At 42.0% G+C, this 25,325-nt stretch overlaps 1 protein-coding gene across 2 annotated transcripts; it reads left to right on the top strand.

Moving 5' to 3' along the window:
- The first annotated feature begins 3,835 nt into the window (after positions 1-3,835).
- LOC106584171 (gelsolin) lies at positions 3,836-24,364 on the top strand. Of its 2 annotated transcripts, XM_014169118.2 has the most exons (17): positions 3,932-3,997; positions 5,025-5,102; positions 10,734-10,918; positions 11,302-11,456; positions 12,965-13,126; positions 13,467-13,616; positions 14,729-14,815; positions 14,957-15,178; positions 18,151-18,366; positions 19,367-19,500; positions 20,167-20,257; positions 20,515-20,685; positions 21,498-21,675; positions 21,940-22,055; positions 22,177-22,254; positions 23,084-23,144; positions 23,276-24,364. In XM_014169118.2, exons 3-17 carry the CDS (start codon positions 10,738-10,740, stop codon positions 23,434-23,436), a joined length of 2,163 nt encoding a protein of 720 aa, XP_014024593.2. In that variant the 5' UTR covers positions 3,932-3,997; positions 5,025-5,102; positions 10,734-10,737; the 3' UTR covers positions 23,437-24,364. The 2 variants fall into 2 exon arrangements, with proteins under 2 accessions (XP_014024592.2, XP_014024593.2); XM_014169117.2 differs by lacking the exon at positions 5,025-5,102 and having other exon boundaries at positions 3,836-3,997.
- The last annotated feature ends 961 nt before the right edge of the window (positions 24,365-25,325 follow it).

Genomic DNA, 25,325 nt, shown 5'->3' with positions numbered 1-25,325 from the left:
CAACAACTTGACTAAAACAGAGTGACATGCTACTTATGCTAGCTAACTGGCTAAGGCTAGCCAACACTGCAACTCTTCCATGTCAAGGGAAGCTTTCGGTTTTATTAATTTATTACCACCAGCTGGAGCCAACATGTTTAAATTTGCACCCATGAGTGAGAATGCTGTACCAATTCAACTCATGTGTGGTTAAAGTACACCAATCAGTTGAAGATGTCTACAGGACAAATTAAAGTGTCAGCAAGTCTTAAATGTCCTGGATACTAAAGAATTCCATGTTTTTCATGATATTTTGATTAAAACAGTTCAAAATATTAAAATTACAGTTTTTTTAAGATTTCTATTTTGCTGAGTTTTATTTTTTGTCATTTTTTGTTGTTTGGGGGAGTTACAGGTGCAATATTGATGTCAATTAACTATTGATGTTAACTTTAATACCGAAGCTCCGAGGCATGCGTCGAAACCACTAAGCAGTTTACTACGAAGCACTGTGCTGATGCCTGTATCACTTTATCAGAAGCACATAATCAATGTCGTCCAAAGCTTAGTTTTGTCGAACAACCACCTGATTGGTTTGGTATTGGTTAAGGTTGAAGACAAAAAGGTTTTCTGCGCACGGGCTACTGTGTGTGGGACATCATCTATGATCATTTGGCTGCTCTAAATTCTTTTGACCAGTAGGCGCCACTAGTGTACACTGTGTTGATCAAAGCATCAAATAATGAACCTATTTTCGACACAATGGGATGGAATGCCTCAGTGCTTCAGGAAGCTTAGTTTCCCTGTCACTACAATTTACACAGTTTATACCACATGTACCAGTCGGCGCCAAATTCTTTATAGAAAAATACATACAGAGAAATTATCATATTGATCACATAGGATTTATTAATAATACAATTGGTATGTAAAGGCTTTGGAAGGGACTTCCACCTAGTTAAAACCTCTTCTTGGTAGGACAATGTTTTTTAAACACTTGGAAATCACATTTCACTCATGAGTGATTCACATGAATGTGCCACAACATGCAGTTTCATTCACAATAGCTTTAACGTCTTTGAGTACAACATGATGCCTGATATCAGTGACAATGAGAAGAGAAAGGCACCAATCTCATGAAAGCAGAGATTTAGTTATTCTCTAGAGAGATATTCTCTCAAGACCCATTTTGTTCATCATCTATGTTATTTATGTAGTTGTTGACATTGTTTGAAATGCCACTTTGTTTGCAAAAACATGCCATCATCTACCATCATAAATTATGTTGGGAGTTATTTTTATTACACATAAATATATGTTCATAACATAACAATGTCATAGTCTTGATGTGTGCTCCATTGGTGTGAGAATGAATTATGGAATGAATGCAATTTATCATACAGTGACAGTAGTTGTAAAGTTACATAAATAAGGATAAAAATACTTTTTTGAACTTCATGTAACAGAAATATTCTGTCTACCTGTATGACTGGTATGTACCTACAGTGCCTACAGAAAGTTTACACCCCCGTTGGATTTCTTCAAATTGTATTGTCTTAGAAAGTGGTATTAAATGGATTTAATTGTATTTTTTTGTTAACAATTTACACAAAATACTCTGATGTCAAAGTGGAAGACAAATTCTAACGTCTTTTAAGATTAATGAGAAGTGTAACACTAATATACAGTACTTTGATTGGATAAGTATTCACCCCCCTGAGTGTTAGGAGTGTGTATCGGAGGCGAAGTCAGGTGCAGGAGAGCAGAGTGTAGTGAACAGACGCACTTTTATTCCGGTCAAAATGACAGCACAAAAAGAACATAAAATGTGCCCAAAACACGGAACATAGACAAAAAGTAATGCACGTAACAATATCCACAATATCAAGATACACGTAACACAAACAATCCTACACAAAGACATGATGGGGAACAGAGGAATAAATACATATGAATTGATTGGGGAATGAAAACCAGGTGTGCAGGGAACAAGACAAAACAAATGGATACATGAAAAATGGAGCGGCGATGGCTAGAAAGCCGGTGACGTCGACCGCCGAACGCCGCCTGAACAAGGAGAGGAGCCGACTTCGGTGGAAGTCGTGACACTGAGTCAATACATGTTAGAAACACCTTCGGCAGCGATTACAGCTGTGAGTCTTCTTGGGTAAGTCTCACAAGAGCTTTGCACACCTGTATTGTGCAATATTTGCCCATTATTCTTTCAAAAAATCTTCAGGTTCTGTCAAGGTGTTGGGGAACATGGCTAGACAGCAATTTTCAAGTCTTACCATAGGTTTTCAAGCAGATTTAAGTCAAAACTGTCCACTTAGAAACATTCACTGTCTTCTTGGTGAGCAACTCCAGTGTAGATGTTGCTTTGTGTTGTAGGTTATAGACCTGCTGAAAGGTGAAATCCTCTCCCAGTGTATCGTCTAAAGCAGACTGAAGCAGGTTTTCCTCTGGGATTTTGCCTGTGCTTTGCGCCATCCCGTTTATTTTCATCCTGAAAAACTCAGCAGTCTTTGCTAATGTCAAGCATATCCCAATACCATGACTTGTCTTGTTAAATAAAGGTTAATTAAAATGTAAAATTAAAAATGCACAACCACTATGCTTGAAAATAAGGAAGCAGTTAGTCAGTGTTGTGTTGGATTTGCCTCAAACATAAGGCTTTGAATTTTATTTTACCTTTATTTAACTAGGCAAGTCAGTTAAGAACAAATTCTTATTTTCAATGACGGCCTAGGAACAGTGGGTTAACTGCCTTGTTCAGGGGCAGAACGACAGATTTGTACCTTGTCAGCTCGGGGATTCGAACTTGCAACCTTTCGGTAACTAGTCCAACGCTCTAACCACTATTACTTTAATAATAATAAGGACCCAAAGTCACTTCACAATTATAGAATTGAAAAAGAAAAACCACAAAACAGGAGTCAAAACAAAACATCAGACTAAACAAAACATGAATAAAGAGAGGGTTGGGCTCAAAGAAGGGAAAGAGTGGGGTGTGTCAGTATACAGGAGGGGAGGGTTGGGATTTGGATACAAATCCAGTTCAGGGTAAAATGCGGTATTGGGATTTGGATATGAAACCAGTTTGGGTTAAAGGGAGGGATTGGGGTTAGGATAAAAACCCAGTTAATGTTAAGGGGTAAGGTAAGGGTTTGGTTTCGGTGCTGCTCAGTATGATGAAGAGAGGAGTGGGTTTGGGGGGGGGAGTGGGTTCAGAAGGAAAACTGCATATTTGATGTGTCTGGGTGGTTTAGCATAATCCACAGCATAATTCAGTACTTGACCGTGCTTAAAGATGTATTTAATGTCTGATGTGTTATTGTTACCCATCTACTGCCCTTCTTTATGAGGCTTTTGAAAATCTCCCTGGTCGTTGTAGTTGAATCTGTGAAATTCAATACTTGACTCAGGGACCTTACAAATGTTGTATGTATGGGGGACAGAGGAAGTGGTAGTCATTCAAAAATCATGCCAACCCCTAGTATTTCACACAGAGTCAGTCCATATAACTTATATGATTTGTTGAGCCAAATTTTACTTCTGAACTAATCTCAGCTTGCCTAAACAAAGGGGGTGAATACTCATGCAACAACTATATTTTAGTTATTACATTTTTATTAATTTGTAAAATATATATATATATTCACTTTGACATTACAGGAGTATTGTGTGTAGATCAATGACAAAAAAATGACAATTAAATATATTTCAAACCTACTTTGTAACGCAACAAAATGTGAAAAAAGGTTCAAGAGTGTGTAGGCTTTCTAAGGGACCTGTAATACCGACTAAAAATAGGCCTACAGTGGTAGGCACTAGTTTACGATGTGTTGTTACTTGCAGGTTCGGTTGGGGCAGGGCGGGAGACGCCTCTTCTTTCTGAGCGCAAAGCTCCAGCTATATAATAGCCTCAATCACATTCAATCTTTTCAGAATCTGAAATACTACACTACATCCACATACTTTCCAGCCGAGTTCTTCTTCAAAAGTTTTCTTCTATCAGGTAATTTTTTTGTGTGAAAAATACACAACTTGTGTAATCAGCAATTATCATACAATTAGGATAGAGATAGATATGTAAAATAAATTGGCTCCACTCATTTACATGAAATTATATCAGAGATAATCCTTGATTTTCTGTATGACGTAAAAGTTATTTGTTTGTTTATAAGCAGCGTTTTTAGTATTAAAGAAATGTTGCTGCCGGTCTATTCTTTATCATATCGCAGTTGCCTTGCAAACTCATCTGAGGTAGGCTAGATGTATTGGGGATTCTTTTGAATAAATGTCAATAGGTTAATTCCTACAAAATGTGTACAATGTCCGAGGGAAATATAAAATAACTTTTTGTTCACATAAATTATTTATACACTCCCAAAAATGGAGGTGTGGCTTAGTAGTGGTGTGGCTTTTTCATCTTTTTGACACTCGTGAGAGTAAATTTAATTCCAGTTAATTGGTTCTACTAAGATTGAGCACAGACTTAATGAGTATTAATGAGGCTTACACAAGAGTATGAGTTCCTCAACTTGTTACCACTTTGTTTTAATATTAAAATAGTAATGTTGCAAATATCCAGCAACATGTTTTTGTAATGTGGAGTCAAGCACATTATGTATCTTTTCATTAAATGTATATTGAAATATGTAATGTGCAAAATTATTGAAAAAAATTAAAATCAGAGGTGTACAAACTTAACATGATGAACAGGAATGACATTTAGTCCCACGGATAGACAAAACTAACAATCTGAAAGTCACTCCCCCAATAGGGCACACCTCCTCAGGTGCTGGGTCAACCCAGCATGAAAGTTAATAAGAACCCAATTGATGGTTAAATTAACCCATGTTTGGGTAACCGGGCTATTTTCAGACGACATGGCCTATTAGGGGCGTGGTTTTCAGATAGTTATTTTTGGTCACCCGGCTCTAGTTTACGACGTGTTGTTACGTGCATTGGGTGGGGCTTGAGATGCCTCTTCTTTCTGAGATGCTCTAGCTTTATAATAGCCTCACTCACAATCTTTGCAGAATCTTGAATAGGCTACTACACAACATCCACATCTGCCTTTGCTGCTGAGTTCATCTTCTAAACCTTTCTACTATCAGGTAAAAAAAAAATTAAATACAGAAGTTTTATATCCTTACATCAGCAATTCTCATCCAATTAGGATACAGATATACACGAGAACTAAACTTAAAAGTATTTTTTTTGTTTATCAGCAGAATCTTTGTTGTGAAAGTAACATGTTGCTGCCAGTCTATTCTTTATCATATCGCAGTTGCCTTGCAAACACATTTCTGGGTTGGCTAGATATATTAGCTATTCTTTTGAATAGATGCATACATGTTAATAGGTTAATTCCCACAAAATGTGTAGAATGGCAGAGAGGGGGGGGGAAAGAACTGTTTCATTAATGTACTGCCTTTAAATTATGGTTGGTGGCTCAGCTGGTAGGATCCAGGAGGGACGAAACCTATGCAAAAACCGTCTATATGAGTCATAATCATATTTTACAGAGGAATTAACAGTATGATTGCATATTGGAAAGACTTTTACAGCCATTTTTTAAAATTGAATTTTAGAATAGATCCATTTTATTGTATACTACAGCCATTTTCAATTGTATTGCTGAATTGAGTTGCTGTATTAGCATGTTGCAGTGAATAAATAGTATGGAAAGTTGGTATATGAGGTAAAAAATATATAGGCCTATCTCTGTCATATATCTCTGCATGTTGATATGTTTTAGCACAATGATATTGTGAACTAAATAAACTAATGACAGATAATTAATTAATTATTCTATTTTCCATTTATTATTTCATTTATTATTATGTCGTTTATGTCTCAATCTTACATTAGATTTTATGTAAAAGTAGCAGTGTTTTAATGTTTTTGGGAGACTGTGTCACACAGATATCATAAATTATACACTATATATACAAAAGTATGTGGACACACCTTCAAATGAATGGATTCGGTTATTTCAGCCACACCCGTTGCTGACGAGTGTATAAAATCGAGCAAACAGCCATGCAATCTCCATAGACAAACATTTGCAGTAGAATGGCCTTACTGAAGAGCTCGGTGACTTTTAACATGGCACCGTCATAGGATGCCACCTTTCCAACAAGTCAGTTCGTCAAATTTCTGCCCTGCTAGAGCTACCTCGGTCAACTGTAAGTGCTGTTATTGTGAAGTGGAAACCTCTAGGAGCGACGACGGCTCAGCCATGAAGTGGTAGGCCACACAAGCTAACAGAACGGGACCGCCGAGTGCTGAAGCGGCGTAGCGCATAAAAATTGTCTGTCCTCGGTTGCAACACTCACTATCGAGTTCCAAACTGCCCCTGGAAGCACGATCAGCACAAGAACTGTTCGTCGGGAGCTTCATGAAATGGGTTTCTATGGCCGAGCCGGCGCACACAAGCCTAAGATCACAATGCGCAATGCCATGCGTCGGCTGGAGTGGTGTAAAGCTTGCCACCATTGGAATCTGGAGCAGTGGAAACGCTTTCTCTGGAGTAATGAATCACGCTTCACCAACTGGCAGTCCAATGGACGAATCTGAGTTTGGCGGATGCCAGGAGAACGCTACATGCCCCAATGCATAGTGCCAACTGTAAAGTTTGGTGGCTGAGGAATAATGGTCTGGGCTGTTTTTATGGTTCGGGCTAGGATCCTTAGTTCCAATGAAGGGAAATCTTAACGCTACAGCATACAATGACATTCTAGACAATTCTGTGCTTCCAACTTTGTGGCAATAGTTTGGGGAAGGCCCTTTCCTGTTTCAGCATGGCAATGCCCCCATGCACAAAGCAAAGTCCAAACAGAAATGGTTTGTCGAGATCGATGTGGAAAAACTTGACTGGCCGGCACAGAGCCCTAACCTCATCCCCATCGAACACCTTTGGGATGAATTGGACCGCTGACTGTGAACCAGGCCTAGTCACCCAACATCAGTGCCCGACCTCACTAATGCTCTTGTTGCTGAATGGAAGCAAGTCCCTCAGCAATGTTCCAACATCTAGTTGAAAGCCTTCCTAGAAGAGTGCAGGCTGTTATAGCAGCTACGGGGGGGGGGGGGACCAACTCTATAGTAATGCCCATGATTTTGGAATGGGATGTTCAATGAGCGGGTGTTCACATACTTTTGGTTATGTAGTGTATATGTCATTTTGTGGTCTGTCATCCTATAATTTTTACTGTTTGGCCTCTGAGGTGGGTAAGTGTTGTGAATTAGCCCAGAACCCATCCAGTAGAACCACAGAGGAATCCAGCTGCTTGGGGAATACTGAGAGAATAATTGGTTAGAGGGCTACAGGGGCATATGTTTACAGATTCCCGTCTTGGGGAAAATGTTTTTTCTTATTCTAATCCAGTCTCATGAGACTCTTCAATCAAAACACTGTATTTGCTCAGATCAATAAAAGGAAAAATATATTCTATCACGTCTTTATATACATGGAATTACAAGTTTGGAATGCAATAATGTCAGGTATGCTTGTATGGTGAATATGGACTACAATACATTTTCAGATGCTGAAATGTTGAGAAATGGATAAGTCATCCTAACAGTCAGTTTGAGAGAGAGAAAGAGAGAGAAAGAGAGATAAGTAGAGAGAGAAAGGGAGAGAAACAGTTCTCTCATGAGTCAGTCAGGCTCATGTGACTCATTCTCTCCTTTGCACCACCACCCTAGATCAACATTGAGTTAGAGATAGACACCATTCTCATTAAGGAGTAATGGTAAAGTATCAGGTTTCATGTAAGTCTGATATTGATACGAAAACATGAGGTATGAGAGATATACTGTCTCTCTGTGATACAGAGGGGTTGTTTGACAACACAACATTCTAAAAGGTTTCACACACAATGTTAAAAGCATGACATTTTGCTTTAATTATGTGGATGACATCCATAGTAAAGAAAGACTAAATAGTTTCCAAATAAATGAAGTAGCCTATGTCTCTGCCTCATTTGTCCGGACAGCTGAAGTAAAAACTCTGCGACGATTTGAACGAACATTCAAGGCCAATGTGAAGGCTACAAACTTCTCTGTCTGTTGTAAGGGATATTGCAGCTGCACAAGCAGGATGCTGTCCTTACACATTGCATTGGAGTAAAAAAAAATCTTTGGTTGTGTGATGATGTAGGCGTATATTTGTAGTTGCTGCCATAGCATAGTCACTAGCCAGAGTTGCTGAAAAATAACACTACTACTTTGACTGCCTTTCTGCTTCCTGCTTAGCCAAAGTTTGCAGTGATGATGAAAAAAAATATTAGACCTTGTGTCTGTGACTTGCTTGTGTTTGATATGTTGGCTAGATAGCTACATGTAACTCCCCACTTGAGTTTTGCATTGCTGCAAAAAACTATCTGCGAGTATAATCGTACATGTTGATCATGTCTTTTTTGGACAACATGTAAACAGCTGCATGTAGACTAACTCTGAAAAATGAACATGAAATCATGCTTGTGCTTAAAAGCCTACTGAGGCATGGAATGCAATAGTTTGAACTTGTCGACCATCTCCTTTGTGTACAAAATGAAGTGTGTAAGCTACATCAGACAAAGGCATTCATCGCCGATCAAAGCGGCAGTGGAGCAATGAGCAGCAATTACGCAGGAGGCAGACTTGGAATAGGGAACAAAATACTAGAATGGACATTAGCCTTCTGATGATGGTCTAAGTGTCAGCCATTTTGGTCAAGGAGTTGATCAACCATGGTTTGCCAGTGCTGTGATAAGATAGTGTGGGGAAAAATTTATTTGAAGACTTTATCTTCACTGTATGTTTGTTAGCTAGCTAGCCAGACAGTTTAAGAGGAATGATTCCATTCATTTGTCAAATTAAGTGCCAATATGCCAACATTCCATTCAAACAAGGCAGTCAATCCACAGCAATACACTGGCTGAAATCAGTTGATGATAAGACTTAGACAAGTTGTAAAATCAACAAGTACTGATAATGTATCATATAATAGAACTCACAGTTTACCAAGAAAACAAATAATTCTGTCATTTATGGTCTTTTTGCATATATTTTAGAGGCTATTTATACAGAACATTTGTACAAAACCTGTATAAACTGTATTTATAATTATATGATAATATTTTAGGTTGACAGTAATTCTATTACTCAATTTCTGATATATCACACGCCTATCTGTTATGTTCCTGCATAAATCAAATCTGGATTATGCCTCTACTGCCATTAACTCATATTACACTGGTTTGGATTTGTCCCTGACCAATGTGGCTGCCATTTTCACTCCATTCTTGAACATTAAGGGTATATGACAAATCCCCTCTAGTAATTTCATAGGATCTCTATTGCAGCAGCTAAAAAAATAAATAATCCTTCACACGGGCAGAAATATCTGTATTTTTAGCCCCAGCAAAACGGTTTCCAGAAAATCCGGAACTGCAACCACTCCTTTGTTTTGCAACAGACACAGGGATCTGTTGACATAATATTGGGTCATTCAACAGAACACACACCTGTCTTAAGTAAACAATACTGTTTAAAATCAATAGTCATGTGATATGGCCTTCTCTTCAGTGAGCCAATAATTACCTCTGTTTACCTGGAGGAAATATTACCTGGAGCTTTGACTTGTGTTGTGCAATAAATGCCTCTAAGGATTCAGTCAAACATTAACTAACCTAATTGATGTACGACTTACAGTAATTATCCTATTACACATATGACACAATACTAAAGTAGTGGTGTATTATGAAACCTAGGACTATCGTACATCTACACTTCAAAAAATGCTGGGTTAAAAACAACCCAGCGCTGGGTAAATAGTGGACAGAACACAAATAGGGTTATTTTGACCCAGGGTCACTTAGTTGGGTGGTTTTCTTTGAAGACTGGAGGTGTGGCTTATTAGTGACGTGGCTTTCATATAGTTTGTTTTGGCCACCGTGAGAGTAAATGTCATTCCTGTTCATCATGTTATGTTTGTGCACTGCAAATTTGGAATGTTCTTCAATATTTTTAGCAATTTACGTATGTTAATATAAATGTTCTAACATTATTTAAATATTGTAACTGTGGTAACTCTCCCAACATTGGGATATGCATAGGCACCTGAGCAACTCACACTCTTGTGTAACAAGCATTTCGCTACACTCGCATTAACATCTGCTAACCATGTGTATGTGACCAATAAGATTTGATTTGAACCCTCATAAAAGCCACAAAGTGTCAGTGCTCAACCTCATTAGTGATGACAATACAACATAACATGAACCAGAATGATATTTACTCTCATGGGAGGCAAAAAAATCATAATTTGAAAGCCATGAACCCACGAATCCACGCTTCCAGTCTTCTGATCTGACCCGGTGGGTCATAGCGCAATAAGCCAGCATCAATAACCCAACTGGCTGTTCCAAAATAACCCAACGAGTGTTCAGTCCAATATTTAACAAACATTGTTTTTTTTAACCCAGCATTTTTTTTTTAGAGTGTACTACCTACAGATTTCCATTTTTAGCACCATATGTTAGCCTTTACCACTACAGACACTCTACAAGGTCTCGTTAACTGGTGATAAAGAGCCATACGTTTACATCATATCTTTGACTTTACTGTGATTCAGAGTTTTTTTTGTGTGTTTGTCAGTGATAATGACAGTCATCTTATGTATGACCTTGACTCTCCATCACCTCCTCCTCCTCCTAATCACCCCTCCGCTTTCTCCTGCTCCTCCTCCTCCCTTCCAGAACCATGGTGTTCCATAAGGAGTTCCAGATTGCAGGAAAGGCGCCTGGTCTTCAGGTATGGCGTGTGGAGAAGATGGATCTGAAGCCGGTTCCTAAACAGCTCCACGGGAACTTCTACACTGGAGACTGCTACGTTCTGCTCTACACCACTGCCGCCCCCTCATACTACATCCACATGTGGATGGGTGAGAGATAGAGCTGGTTACCCCACTGCTATATCCTACCACCAGAGTCACTCAAGCTGAGCCTTTAACTGCTATCCTATACGTGCAGAAAATGATAATGATAAGCATTATCAAAAGACATGCCAGGTCACCTGTCATATTTTTTTGATAATTGACTGAATGGTTCCTCCCTTTTATGTTTTGAATGCTCCAGGGTGAAGTTTCCCCTAGGTACACAGCTATATTCAGCAATCCTAACCTTAATCAGTCGTAGGAAAAATGCATAACTGACCCAAGAACACCACCTAAGGGGGAACTTCACCCTACATCGTTCTGTATGTTCTATGGCCTTTCCCATTGGTAATCTTCCTCCTCATCTCTGTCTCTATTGGCTGATACCACAGGAAATGAAAGTTCTCAGGATGAGATGGGTGCGGCGGCCATCTTTAGCACCCAACTGGATGATTTCCTGGGCGGAAGCCCGGTCCAATTCAGAGAGGTCCAGAACAATGAGTCTATCACCTTCCTGGGATACTTCAAGTCTGGCATCAAGTACAAGGTGAGGTATTACTGAAAACTGTATCATTAAAAATGACTGAAAGTCTCTGTTTTCCTTTCCAGCACTTAGAAGCTTACTCTGTTATTATACAGCCCACTACTATACTTCTCTGTGTATGTCAATGACATTGAAACCCAATGCAGTGAAGGGAAGGAAAATAATGTGTGTGGGTTTTGCATTATTAGGTTAAGTATTGATAACCAAGTATTGACAACGAAGTAGATTCCAATTTGAACTTGGTGACTAATGAGACTGAAGTTTAGATCTCTCCTACAATGGGTGGTCAAAGGTGTAGTAATCTATTCTCTAGTGAGGACCACCCCAACAGCAACACTCCCATTAAGTTAAGGATCTCTTCAGATCGGTGTCCCACCCACGGGACGGTTGAGCTAATGTGCGCTAATATGATTAGCATTACCAAAAAGCTAACTGTACTATTTAAAGGACTGTGTCTTTGCGTTTTAGCTTTTACAGTGGTTAAAGTTTTCCATAGAAGGTTGCTATGGAGAGTTTGAAATGGCAGACAGGCTGAGGGAGGACACATCTTTGTCTTTTTCCAGAAGGAAGCCTTGGAAGTAAATATTTACTTACTACTCTGGACAAAGTTACTCACAAAGTTACTCACAAAGTTACTAACATATGTAATATACACTGAGTATACAAAACATTTATGGAAAATTCAAAATTGTTTCATTAGTTAATTGTTGACATAGTCCTAAAATGGTTTGCTTCTCAGCAATCAAGTTTTCAAGACTTAGCTCTGGACCTTGAAGCCAGTTCCACTGCTTTTTTTCATTGTTGCCCTCTAATTAGGGACTGATTTAGACCTGGGACACCAGGTGGGTGCAATTCATTATCAGGTAGAACAGAAAACCAGCAGGCTCCGGACCTCATAGGGTAAGAGTTCAATACCCCTGACATAGACTGACCAGGTGAATCCAGGTGAAAGATATGATCTCTTATTGATGTCACTTGTTAAATCCACTCCAATCAGTGTAGATGAAGGGGAGGAGACAGGCTAAGAGGTTAAAGAAGCATTTTTAAGCTTTGAGACAATTGAGACATAGATTGTGTATGTGTGCCATTCAGAGGGTGAATGGGCAAGACAAAATATTTAAGTGCCTTTGAATGGGGTATGGGAGTAGGTGCCAGGTGCACCGGTTTGTGTAAAGAACTGCAATGCTGCTGGGTTTTTCACACTCAACAGTTTCCCGTGTGTATAAAGAATGGACCACCACCCAAAGGACATCCAGCCAACTTGACACAATTTTGGGAAGCATTGGAGTCAACATGGGCCAGCATCACTGTGGAACGCTTTCGACACCTTGTAGAGTCCATGTCCGACTAATTGAGGCTGTTCTGAGGGCAAAAGCAGGAGGTTGCAACTCAATATTAGGAAGGTGTTCCTAATGTTTGGAATACTCACTGTGCATATAAACTTCTTATAAACTATGTTTTATTGTTAGCTTTGTTAACCTGGCACATTATTTAAATTCTCTGTCCCTCAGCAAGGTGGGGTGGCCTCTGGCTTCCAGCACGTGGTGACCAACGAGATGAACGTCAAGCGTCTGCTGCACATCAAGGGCCGCAGGGTCATCAGAGCCACAGAGGTGGACATGTCCTGGTCCAGCTTCAACAATGGGGACTGCTTCATCATCGACCAGGGAAAGGTGAGCTGGAATAGGGTATCAGTGACTAAGCTCCAACGATGAAATTAGAAGTTAAGGAGTTAGGTCTCCTCAACCAGACCCACGTGCATTGCACTTAGCCGATGCTACATAAGGGATTGTCACATAGGCAGAAGCCCAATGATCCCACACGCACAATGTTTGCATATGTGTAATGGGAGGGATGACGGCTCCAAAGAAGGAGAGGGCAGTAAAATACCCCAGTTGTTATGTTGTGGAGCATACATGAGCATGCATAAGTAGTTATATCCAGAGGCAAGACTCCTCCCTTACCCTAAGTCTGAGTCATGGCCATTAAGACAGCTTTTGTTTCTATTCTCAGGACATCTTCCAGTGGTGTGGCAGTGAGTGCAACCGCTTCGAGCGACTGAAGGCGTCCGAGGTGGCCATCGATATCCGTGACAACGAGAGGAATGGCCGTGCCAAGCTGCAAATTGTTGAGGAGGGAGGAGAGCCAGAGGCTATCATCAACGTGAGACATTTGCATTTTAGTCATTTAACACTCTCTTATCCACACACACACACACACACACACACACACACACACACACACACACACACACACACACACACACACACACACACACACAGATGATCGAGGAGGGAGGAGAGCCTCTGACTCAATCCCAAATCATCCCCTCACTGCTCCCCCTCCAATTGCACGTTCACGCGCAAAAATTCACTCTGCCATTTGCACAAGTGTCTCATTGCTGAGGGAGTGAAGATGATCGAGGGTGTAGGGGCTAATTAGACCTTCAGATAGTCACTTTGACCGAGCCAGCAAGGCTGCAGGCTTCAGAGCGAAGTGCTATCCCGACACGCACTGCGATATGTTTGGAGTCTGCACAATTTCATAAAATAATGGAGAGGCATTCCTAATTATATGTTGTTTGCATTTGTTAATGTCTGATTTCGAGACTTGATACATGTAACAGATGACATACCTCCCAAATTAAATGTTTAACTGTTACTGTGGTTTATATCTTGTAAAACAACAGGGGGATTCGTTAATTTGAATTTCATGCTCGTTTTATTGTTTAAAAGTGGAACATGTATTGCATCATTCAAGTAAGGAGTGTGTTCCGAAGTTGATGGGTTTATTGATCCCATCCCTACTCTCTGGAGGTCACCCCCGGTGTTTCGTCAGCAACACATGACGACGGAGGGCCCTCCAAGCGAGTTGATAGGGGCGAGGGGGCAGTTTGGGATTCACCGACAGGCTGTCATCGACATGAGTCACCTTCACCACCACTTCCTGTCCCTGTAATAAAGGATGGGAATATGGGAGCGAGGGTTACTGGCATCTGGCATTATTATGCCCTTTTAGCACGCTAAGACATTGCAGTATGAACTTGAACAATTTTAGCTATCTTCTATTTTGGCTCATTTAATGCATTTTTAAAAGGTAAGGGGTTGTTCCTGCTCTTGCACGGTGGTCACAAACTCTATACAAGGGTTTTTATGCAATGGTGGAACTGTAGATGAGTGCAATGGGACTTCTTAGGCAGAGCTGATAAACTTGGCTATGACTTATTTCTCCTTATTCACGGTATTAATAATTACTGTGTTTGTGTTTATGTTAAGGCTCTGGGGCCCAAACCCAACATCCCTGCAGGAACCCCTGATGACGAGACTGTTGAAAGATCCAACAAAAAGGGAGCTCTCTACATGGTAAAGACTCGCAACCCTGTGCTTCTCCCAGTCTGTCATATGTGTATGTTTTGTGGTGGCGCTGTGTACTGTCAAAGCACAATGGTCCATTTCAGTTATCTATAATGTGGATGAATAAAGACGTGTTGTATTGGGTTGTAGATCTCTGATGCGGCAGGCTCCATGAAGGTGTCAGTGGTGGCCCAGTCCAGCCCCTTCAAACAAGAGATGCTCTCCCCCAGCGAGTGTTACATTCTGGACAACGGATCGGACTGCAAGATCTTTGTCTGGAAAGGACCTAGTGCCTCCACAGATGAGCGCAAGGCTGCCATGAATGCTGCAGAACAGTTCATCAGGGAGAAGAATTACCCCAAGCAAACCCAGGTAACGTTACAGCAAACGTGTCTGTCACGTTCCTCGTATTCTCCCTCATCGGAAGATATGTCGAAATCACTCGATGACCAATACGCAGCAGGTTGACTGTTCCACATCATATTTATTTTAGATGGAAACGACAAAACAAAATAAACACGCAGAGGAGAAAGGTGACAGTTTCACAGGTGAAACGAAACACAGTGCAAAATTACAATTACCCACAAAAATCAAACAAACACACCCCACTATATGGGACTCTCAATCAAAGGCAGATAGACAACACCTGCCTTCAACTGAGAGTCCCAACCCCAATTAACCAAACAGACATACACTCACTAAACTCCACATAGAAATACCTAACCTAGAACCTACCCCAACACTCACAACCCCACTATACCATAACCAAACATAACTGCCACGTCCTGACCAAATATAATACAAAAAAACCTAAGTATATGGTCAGGACGTGACATTACCCCCCCCTAAAGGTGCATACACTGAATGCACAAAACCAACAGAAAAAAACAAAACAAAAAAACAACAACACACAATTAACCTCCTAACTAAAGGGAGGGAAGGGAGGGTGGCTGCCGTCAACCACGGCACAGTACTACACCCCCTCCCCAACCCACCTATATTGGAGGTGGCTCCGGTTCTGGCCTACTGTCCAACAGACCGTAGACAGACCTGTTGGGCTTAGGACAGTAGGCAGACTTCTTTGGTTCTGGTTCGTGGGCCGACTCCGTCGGTCCCAGGCTGTAAGCAGACTCCTTCGGTTCTGGGTTGTAGGCAGAATCATCACAGTCATAGTTAATCAACTTTATTTTAGAATTGTGACCAGACTCACCCGGTTCTGGGTCACAGGCAGCTCCCCTCAGTCCCGGGTCGCAAGAGGTTGTCGGATACTCTGGTCCGCACCCCGGTGTCGGATCCTCTGGGCCGCACCCCGGTGTCGGATCCTCCGACGGCCCTGACCCAGGATTCACCAGGCTGGGGAGACATGATGGATGCCTGGCCCTGGGCACAGGCACAGGACTCACCAGGCTGGGGAGACATGACAGAGGCCTGGCCCTAGGCGTAGGCACAGGACTCACCGGGCTGGCGGGCGTCCCTGGCCACTCTGGCAGTTCAGGGCAGTCTGGCCACTCTGGCAGTTCAGGGCAGTCTGGCCACTCCGGCAGTTCAGGGCAGTCTGGCCACTCCGGCAGTTCAGCGCAGTCTGGCCACTCCGGCAGTTCAGCGCAGTCTGGCCACTCCGGCAGTTCAGCGCAGTCTGGCCTCTCCGGCAGTTCAGCGCCGTCTGACCTCTCTGGCGACTGTTGACTGGCGGGCAGCTCTGACGACTGTTGACTGGCGGGCGGCTCTGACGACTGTTGACTGGCGGGCGGCTCTGACGACTGTTGACTGGCGGGCGGCTCTGACGACTGTTGACTGGCGGGCGGCTCTGACGACTGTTGACTGGCGGGCGGCTCTGACGACTGTTGACTGGTGAGACCCACTGGAGGCCTAGTCCTGGGAGGTGGCACAGGACGGACCAGGATGGGGAGACCCACTGGAGGCCTGGTCCTGGGAGGTGGCACAGGATGAACCAGGATGGGGAGACCCACTGAAGGCCTGGTCCTGGGAGGAGGCACAGGATAAACCGGGCTGTGGGGGAGCACTGGAGTTCTGGTACGGACACTCTTTACCCACACTCCAGGCTGAATGCCCACTTTGGCCCGGCACGGGCGGAGAGCAGGCATTGGGCGAACTGGACCCTCCCAGCGCTCTGGAGACACAGTGCGCAACGCCGGCGCAGGATAACCTGGACCGAGGAGGCGCACTGGAGACCAGACGCGCTGAGCTGGCACCATCCGCCCTGGCTCGATGCCTGCACTCGCATAGCACTTGCGGCGGGCTGGTATGTAGCGCACCGGGCTTTGAACGAGCACTGGGGACACCGTGCGCTCCACAGCATAACACGGTGTCTTACCAGTACCATGCTGCTTCCGGTAAGCACAGGGAGTTGGCTTAGGTCTACCACCTGACTCCGCCAATCTCCCCGTGTGCCCCCCCCCAAAAAAATTGTGGGGCTGCCTCCCGTGTCCGTTGCGCTCCCTCTCCTCATACCAGCGCCTCTCAGCTGTCGCCGCCTCGATCTCCCACTGCGGGCGGCGATAATCCCCAGCTTGAGCCCATGGACCTTTCCCATCCAGGATTTCCTCCCAAGTCCATGACTCCAGAATGCTTTTCTCCTGGTGCCTCTCCTTGTGCTGCTCCTTCCTCTGCTGCTTGGTCCGTTGTTGGTGGGTAATTCTGTCACGTTCCTCGTATTCTCCCTCATCGGAAGATATGTCGAAATCACTCGATGACCAATACGCAGCAGGTTGACTGTTCCACATCATATTTATTTTAGATGGAAACGACAAAACAAAATAAACACGCAGAGGAGAAAGGTGACAGTTTCACAGGTGAAATGAAACACAGTGCAAAATTACAATTACCCACAAAAATCAAACAAACACACCCCACTATATGGGACTCTCAATCAAAGGCAGATAGACAACACCTGCCTTCAACTGAGAGTCCCAACCCCAATTAACCAAACAGACATACACTCACTAAACTCCACATAGAAATACCTAACCTAGAACCTACCCCAACACTCACAACCCCACTATACCATAACCAAACATAACTGCCACGTCCTGACCAAATATAATACAAAAAAACCTAAGTATATGGTCAGGACGTGACAGTGTCTTCATACTGCTGCCGTGCATTCGCATGCCAAAGTTATGCACCATGACAGCAACCTTTCTACCCTACCGCTGCTGAATTGTGCAAAAGTCCTACACTACAACAACCTCTCCACATCCCATCACCACTCACTCAGCTCTGTGTATTGACCAATTCCTTTGGATCTACTGCTATCACGTCCCTTAACAGATATGTGGGTTGAATGATTTAAGTCCTTTGATGTCTTCTTCTGTCCTGTACAGATCCAGGTGTTGCCGTGCGGAGGAGAGACTACCCTGTTTAAGCAGTTCTTCTGTAACTGGAAGGACAAGGACCAGACCACGGGCCCAGGCCAGGCCTACAGTGTGGGACGTATTGCCAGGGTGGAGCAGGTCCCCTTCGACTCCTCCGCCCTACACACCAACAAGACCATGGTTGCCCAACACGGCATGGTGGATGACGGATCCGGGAAGGTTCAGGTACTGCTGAAAGAATCTAGTGATGAGATTCAGTATGATGATCTAATTCCAGTGGTGGAAAATACCCAATTGTCATACTTGAGTAAAAGTAAAGATTCCTTAATAGAAAATGACTCAAGTAAAAGTCACCCAGTAAAATCCTAGTTGAGTAAATGTCTAAAAGTATTTGGTTTTAAATATACTTAAGTAACAAAAGTAAATGTAATTGCTAAAATATACTTAAGAATCAAAAGTAAAAGTATGAATCATTTCAAATTCCTTATATTAAGCAAACCAGACTGCACCATTGTCTTGTTTTTTATAATTTATGGATAGCCAGGGGCACGCTCCAACACTCAGACATCATTTACAAACGAAGCATCTGTTTAGTGAGTCCGCCAGATCAGAGGCAGTAGGGATGACCAGGGATGTTCTCTTGATAAGTGTGTGCATTTGAATATTTTCCTGTCCTGCTAAGCATTCAAAATGTAACGAGTACTTTTGGGTTTCAGGGGAAATGTATGGAGTAAAAGTACATACTTTTCTTTAGGAATGTAGTGAAGTAAAAGTAAATATGTCAAAAATATAAATAGTAAAGTACAGATACCCCAAAACAACTACTCAAGTAGTACTTTCAAATATTTTTACACCACTGTCTAATACTCCTGGTGGTGTGAGAATTGTTTTTTTGTTTTGTTTAAAGGAGTGAAAAGAGAGAATCTCAATTTGTCTTTCCACAAATCATTTCATCTTATCTCCTCTCCTACTTCTGAACTGTATTGGAGGAGAACATCCAAGGTCCATCCCCCTCAGACCTCCTTCTCCAATGTGCCATAGAGCCATAGAGAGAATAACAAGCAGAGGGAGAATGTGTTACAAGGAAGTAGGCAAACTTGTGCATGTGTGCTGGAGGCTTCCGTCCCGACCACTAGACCACTCAGCCCATATGTGAATTGTTTTTAATGTACCACACACTGAGAGTTACACCTTGGTAACTAAAGGTGATGCTTCTCCTCCTCAGGTGTGGCGTGTGGAGAATGGTGCCCAGGTGCCAGTGGACCCCTCCAGCTACGGCCAGTTCTATGGAGGTGACTGCTACCTGGTCCTGTACAGCTACCGCCTAGGAGGCAGGGAGCAGCATATCATCTACACCTGGTGAGTGTTGTTCACCATGTCGCCACAAGAGAGAGCCATCATCAGACTGGAGCTATAGACTGAGTATACCAAACATTGAGAACACCTTCCAAATATTGAGTTGTGCCCTTTTGGCCTCAGAACAGCATGGACTCTACAAGGTGTCAAAAACGTTCCACAGGGATGCTGGCCCATGTTGACTTCAATGCTTCCCACAGTTGTGTCAAGTTGGCTGGATGTCCTTTTGGGTGGTGGACCATTCTTGATGCACAAGGGAAACTGTTGAGCATGAAAAACCCAGCAGCATTGCAGTTCTTGACACACACCAGTGGGACCTACTACCATACCCTGTTCAAAGGCACTTAAACCTTTTCTCTTGCCCATTCACCCTCTGAATGGCACATACACACAATCCATGTCTCAATTGTCTCAAGGCATAAAAATTCTTCTTTAACCTGTCTCCTCCCCTTCATCTACACTGATTGAAGTGGATTTAACAAGTGACATCAATAAGGGATTGTAGCTTTCACCTGGATTCACCTGGTCAGTCTATGTCATGGAAAGATCAGGTGTTCTTAATTTGTTGTATACTCAGTGTAACTGCAGGAGCACATTAAGTTCTCTCTGTTTGTGTCTACGTTATCTCATACCCATAACAGTGATTGATATATTGATTGATGTCTTAAGGCAGGGGCGGAAGTGTACTCAGGATGAGCTGGCTGCTTCTGCCTTCCTGACGGTCAGGCTGGACGACTCCATGGGAGGCTCACCTGTCCAGGTAACACTTACTGTACAAAGACAATCCAAGAACAATTGCTCCCCATTCAGATAGATCTGATTTAAACACACCTCATATGACTTTCAAACACTCAGAGAAGTGTCCTCTTGTCTTTGTTGTTTGGAAGTGTGATTTATTTATTTAACCTTAGCCAGGTAAGCCATTGAGAACAAAATCTATTTTACAATAACAACCTGGCTGAGAAAGCCCATGGTCTAATGGTTGTGTTGAAGTGTCTCCTCTCCTCTCTCCTCCAGGTGCGTGTGACTCAGGGCCAGGAGCCGGCCCACCTGATGAGTCTGTTCAAGGGGAAGCCCATGGTGATCCACCTGGGCGGAACGTCCCGTAAGGGGGGCCAGAGCAAGGTGGGCTCCACACGCCTCTTCCACATCCGCCAGAGCTCCACCAAGGCCACACGGGCTGTAGAGGTCAGTCAGTCACACAACATACACGTATATCTGGGACGCTAAACCAGACAAGATAAAGCATGCCTGTCTATATAATGAATATGAATTGTGTGGGTTGAGGTTATTAAATATAAAAGCACTAAACCGCTCTCTAAAAGCTTCAAGTTTTTCTTGAACCCTAAATGTTTTTCAAGTAGAATACTAAGAAAAGCTCATCCATTGTTTAAAAATAGCCTTTTTGCCATGTCCCATTTTCGATTAATTTAAAATAAAAAAAAATTCAAGTATCTCTCTTTTTCAAGCAAGCATTGCAGAGCTGGTTACAATTTCAATTTCATCCCCCTGAAAAAATAGAACAAATATTATGGCTGAACTCAAATGTGCTGGTTAATAAAAAACCTGTAGTTATGTAAAAGATGTTTGAAAAGGGTATTTTGTTATTAAATGATATTGTAAATTGGAATGGTAGAGTTATGTATTTTATGGAGTTATCACAATCCAAGATTACAACCAATTAATTACAGCATTACCCCAAAAATGGAGGAAGCAGGTGGCAGCGAGAGGAGGTAGGGAACTGGTCTGTCTGCCTAATATAAAGGATCAAAACTGGCAGAGGAATAAAAATAGCATAAATAGGAAGTATACCAGTGACATTTGATGACCAGGATGTTGACAGCTGTGCCGTACAAATTGAAAATAGTTGGAAAGGGATTTTTGATGTACATCAAAAATGGTACAGGGTGTATGAGTTGATTTATAAAACGACGCAAGATTCAAGACTTCGTGCCCCCCCGTCCGTCTGTCCGTCCCCCCGTCTCCAATCTTCTCCTCAGGTGGAGCCCTCTGCTGCGTTCCTGAACACCAATGATGTGTTTGTGCTGAAGTCCCCTGACGCTATGTTCCTGTGGAGGGGAGTGGGGGCCACTGAGGAGGAGATGGCTGCGGCACAGCATGTCACCTCTTTCCTGGGAGGAGAGCGTGCCACTGTGGTGTCAGAGGGCAAGGAGCCTGGTGGGTGTTGTAGTCTTACACCTGGTGACTGTCATAACAAAACGTGCCTTAGTGATGATAGGATTTATTTTACATTTGTTTTTTCTATTTTAAATACTTTTATTGTAGTGCATTTTATTAGCAAATATTACATTTGAACAATCATTACAAAATGATCTACTCACTATAATTTATTCTTGTGTTTTTCTGATGTTTCTTCATTTGCATTGAATGAAACTGGTATGATGAGTGTTTTGATGTACCATATTCTGCTCTCTTCCCCAGCTGGGTTCTGGTCTGCTCTGGGAGGGAAGAAGGAGTACCAGACCTCCAGCTGTCTGCAGAAGATAGTGAAGCCACCACGCCTGTTTGGCTGCTCTAACAAGACTGGCAGACTCATAGTGAGTAAAGGAATGCTTTCTCTAAGTGAAGGGATGGACTATTTGGTTGTGAAGGTTGGAGACATCAAAGGATACTCTGTATTTTTCTCTTTCTCTTTGTCTTTGTCTTTCTCTCTCTCAGGCTGAGGAGGTGCCTGGAGATTTCAACCAGTCAGACTTGGCAACCGATGATGTCATGCTTCTGGACACTTGGGATCAGGTAAGGTCTTGGCATGATGTGGAAGACCATTATAAAACCATTATACAGTATTATCCACATGATCCCAGTGGCTCTGATTCAACTGAAGTCCTGCTATGAGTTTTTAGAGGTAGTGGTCCAATCCTCCAATCCCTCTTCACATCCTGCTTTTATTGTTTCCTGTATAATAATTTGAGTGTGCAGGGTTGATCCCATAGAAATAGAATGACATACGTCCTGATGTATATAAACCCTGGATTGCTGGTACTATGTATTGGCCAATGAGAGGCTTTGAAGCTACCGGTCAGCCGTATTGGCAGTCATCCATAGGAATTAATGGAATTCTACAGTATTTCAATTAAATGTTTAAAGGACAAAATTACATGTATTTGTTGTAGTGGGAACAGTAACATAACAGTAACATTGTTGTAGTGGGAACAGTAACATAAGATAAAAAATATACAGTATATCAAATATTTACTTTAAGGACTTTTTAAAATATATATATTTATTAGCTCACATAATATTATTTAAAAGTATGCATTAAGGTGTCTATAATAGAATAAAGTTGGCAAAAACAAATGTAGACATCAATACATGTATTTCTGTAGCTTATTTTTATTTTATTTACAACGGTTGGGGAATGCCAAGAAGGAGGCGTGGTTGCTTCAAAACGGCACCTCCTGTCTGTCATCTAGTGTAAATCATTGTTCCTGGCATGGGAACACACACAGTACAATTAATATGGCCGCCGGTCCACACATCACAGAGCATTGACTTGACTGGGAATGTCTGTCTAGTTATTCTATTTCTATAGATGATCCACTCTCTTTTTCTATTATTTTAATAGGTCTTCCTCTGGATTGGCAACGAGGCCAACGAAGTGGAGAGGACCGGATCAGCAAAAATTGGTACCATTGATTAATAATCTGGATTTATTGGCCATTGTTCATACATACACTCTATCCCTACCTCATTGTAGTCATTGACAAAAAGTGTCAATCTATGGGACTTAATGTAGAGCTTTCTTCTTGTCTTTCAGCCAAAGACTACTTGGATTTGGACCCCTCTGGACGCCGGGGCATTGCCATCACCACGATCAAGCAGGGAATGGAACCACCAACCTTCACCGGCTGGTTCCAGGCCTGGGACCCCAAGATGTGGGAAACAGACCCTCTGGAGCGTATCCGTGCCCGCTTTTAAAATGTACTGTCACTAGGACAACCACTTCCCCCTGCTCCCTCCCCTTCTTTCCCCTCGCATGGCTTCTTCTCCAGCATGATCCTGTACCCCTAAAAACAAGGCCAAGACATCTGCAAGAAATCTGCAAGACATCTGCGAGCAGTTGGACCCATAAGCCAGATGAAACTGGTCCATTATATTGGAGTATTATGGAGTATTATGTCTTTATTTTACTATTTTCATGTATAACTGTGTGGCTTCTCAATAAAACAAGTGCCAATGCTCAAACACAATAATTAAAATGAAATATGTTAGCTACACGTGTAAATGTGGCCTTCAAGGGGCAATCAGAAGTTGCGACATACATTTTTGGACTTAGAAATTAATGATGTGTTCCCATTGATTCTTGAAGAATATATCTTATAAATACCTCATTAGCTTAGTTCAACTGATGTACCCCATTAGAACCCCGAATATAAGCTTATTTTACTCCAATGTTTGTAAACAATATACCCTCAAAACATTGGTTAAAACTATACTTTTGATATAATGGATGGTCAATCCTTGCGTCCATAGCTCTGTCTATGAATTTGAGAGTGATTACATTTTTCCAGCCCCATCTCTCAGCTTTTTGTTACTTTTATTTTCAATTTTTTACTTTTCAATTTTTTACTTAACACTTATTTTAAAAAATGTCTTCACTTCTTAAAGCATTGTAGGTTAAGGGTTTGTAAGTAAGCATTTTAGCGCATGTAAAATTTGATTTACCAAACCAGGGCCGAGGAGACCGCTTTGTTATTGTTTCTTCTGCTGATTTCCACTTTAACAATGATGGGCATTTAAAAAAAAAATGTTGCTATTGTAAAATGTGCCTAACAAAGTCTATTTCATGCTTGTATACTGTAGTAAATTAGCTTTTGTTTGTAATTAAACATCCTGTTTTTTGAAAGAAGGTTGTGCTTTTTTTTATTGCGTGTACAGATGTAGGATCTTAATTTGAGCCAGTTTGCTACAGCAGGAAAATAGTCCTGCAGCAACAGGAAATGTGAATTATTATGTGGATTATAATTAATGGACATTTTTGTAGGGTTTGATACATTTCTCATAAGGAAAATCAAGTCAGAAATTACACACTTTAGAAACCTTTTAAAACCTCAAATACACTACGGGGCAGTTTCCCGGACAGAGTTTAATGTAAGTCATGACTAGGATAACTCTACTTAAATTAATGCAGATAAAAAAATTGCTTTCTGAGACGTTGCTTAACTTCAGATTAATTAGTTCTAGACTAGAGAGTCCCAGTGTCACGATCGACGTAAGAACTGGACCAAAGCGCAGCGTGATATCGGTTCGACATATTTTTATTATAAGTCAACCACTATAAAGAATACACGACACGTGAAGCTACGACATGCTCACAGGCAACTACACATAAACAAGATCCCATAAAAACCAGTGGGGAAATGGCTGCCTAAATATGATCCCCAATCAGAGACAACGCTAAACAGCTGCCTCTGATTGGGAACCATACCAGGCCAACAAAGAAATACACACACTAGATTTCTCACCCTAGTCACACCCCGACCTAACCAAAATAGAGAATAAAAGGCTCTCTATGGTCAGGGCGTGACACCCAGACTAAGATAAGTACAGACTAACCAGTTAATCTTTGTGAAGCCTAATTATGTTAATGATGTGCACTTGGTGCTGACCTGAGGGGCAAGTCACCTAAACCAAACGATAACACTTTACTCGACAACCAGCGGTTTAACACGTTATGACACGATCATAACCATGCCATATTATGTCATAACAGCTGACATAACTTGTCATAACCTGTTCAAATATGGTCATAACACTGTCATGACCATTCATGTATATTTAGACCTGTTGTGACACCTACATAAGAG

Source organism: Salmo salar, chromosome ssa23, assembly GCF_905237065.1.
Source record: "Salmo salar chromosome ssa23, Ssal_v3.1, whole genome shotgun sequence".
Lineage (NCBI taxonomy): Eukaryota > Metazoa > Chordata > Actinopteri > Salmoniformes > Salmonidae > Salmo > Salmo salar.
This window is presented reverse-complemented; position numbering and strand designations above follow the sequence as displayed.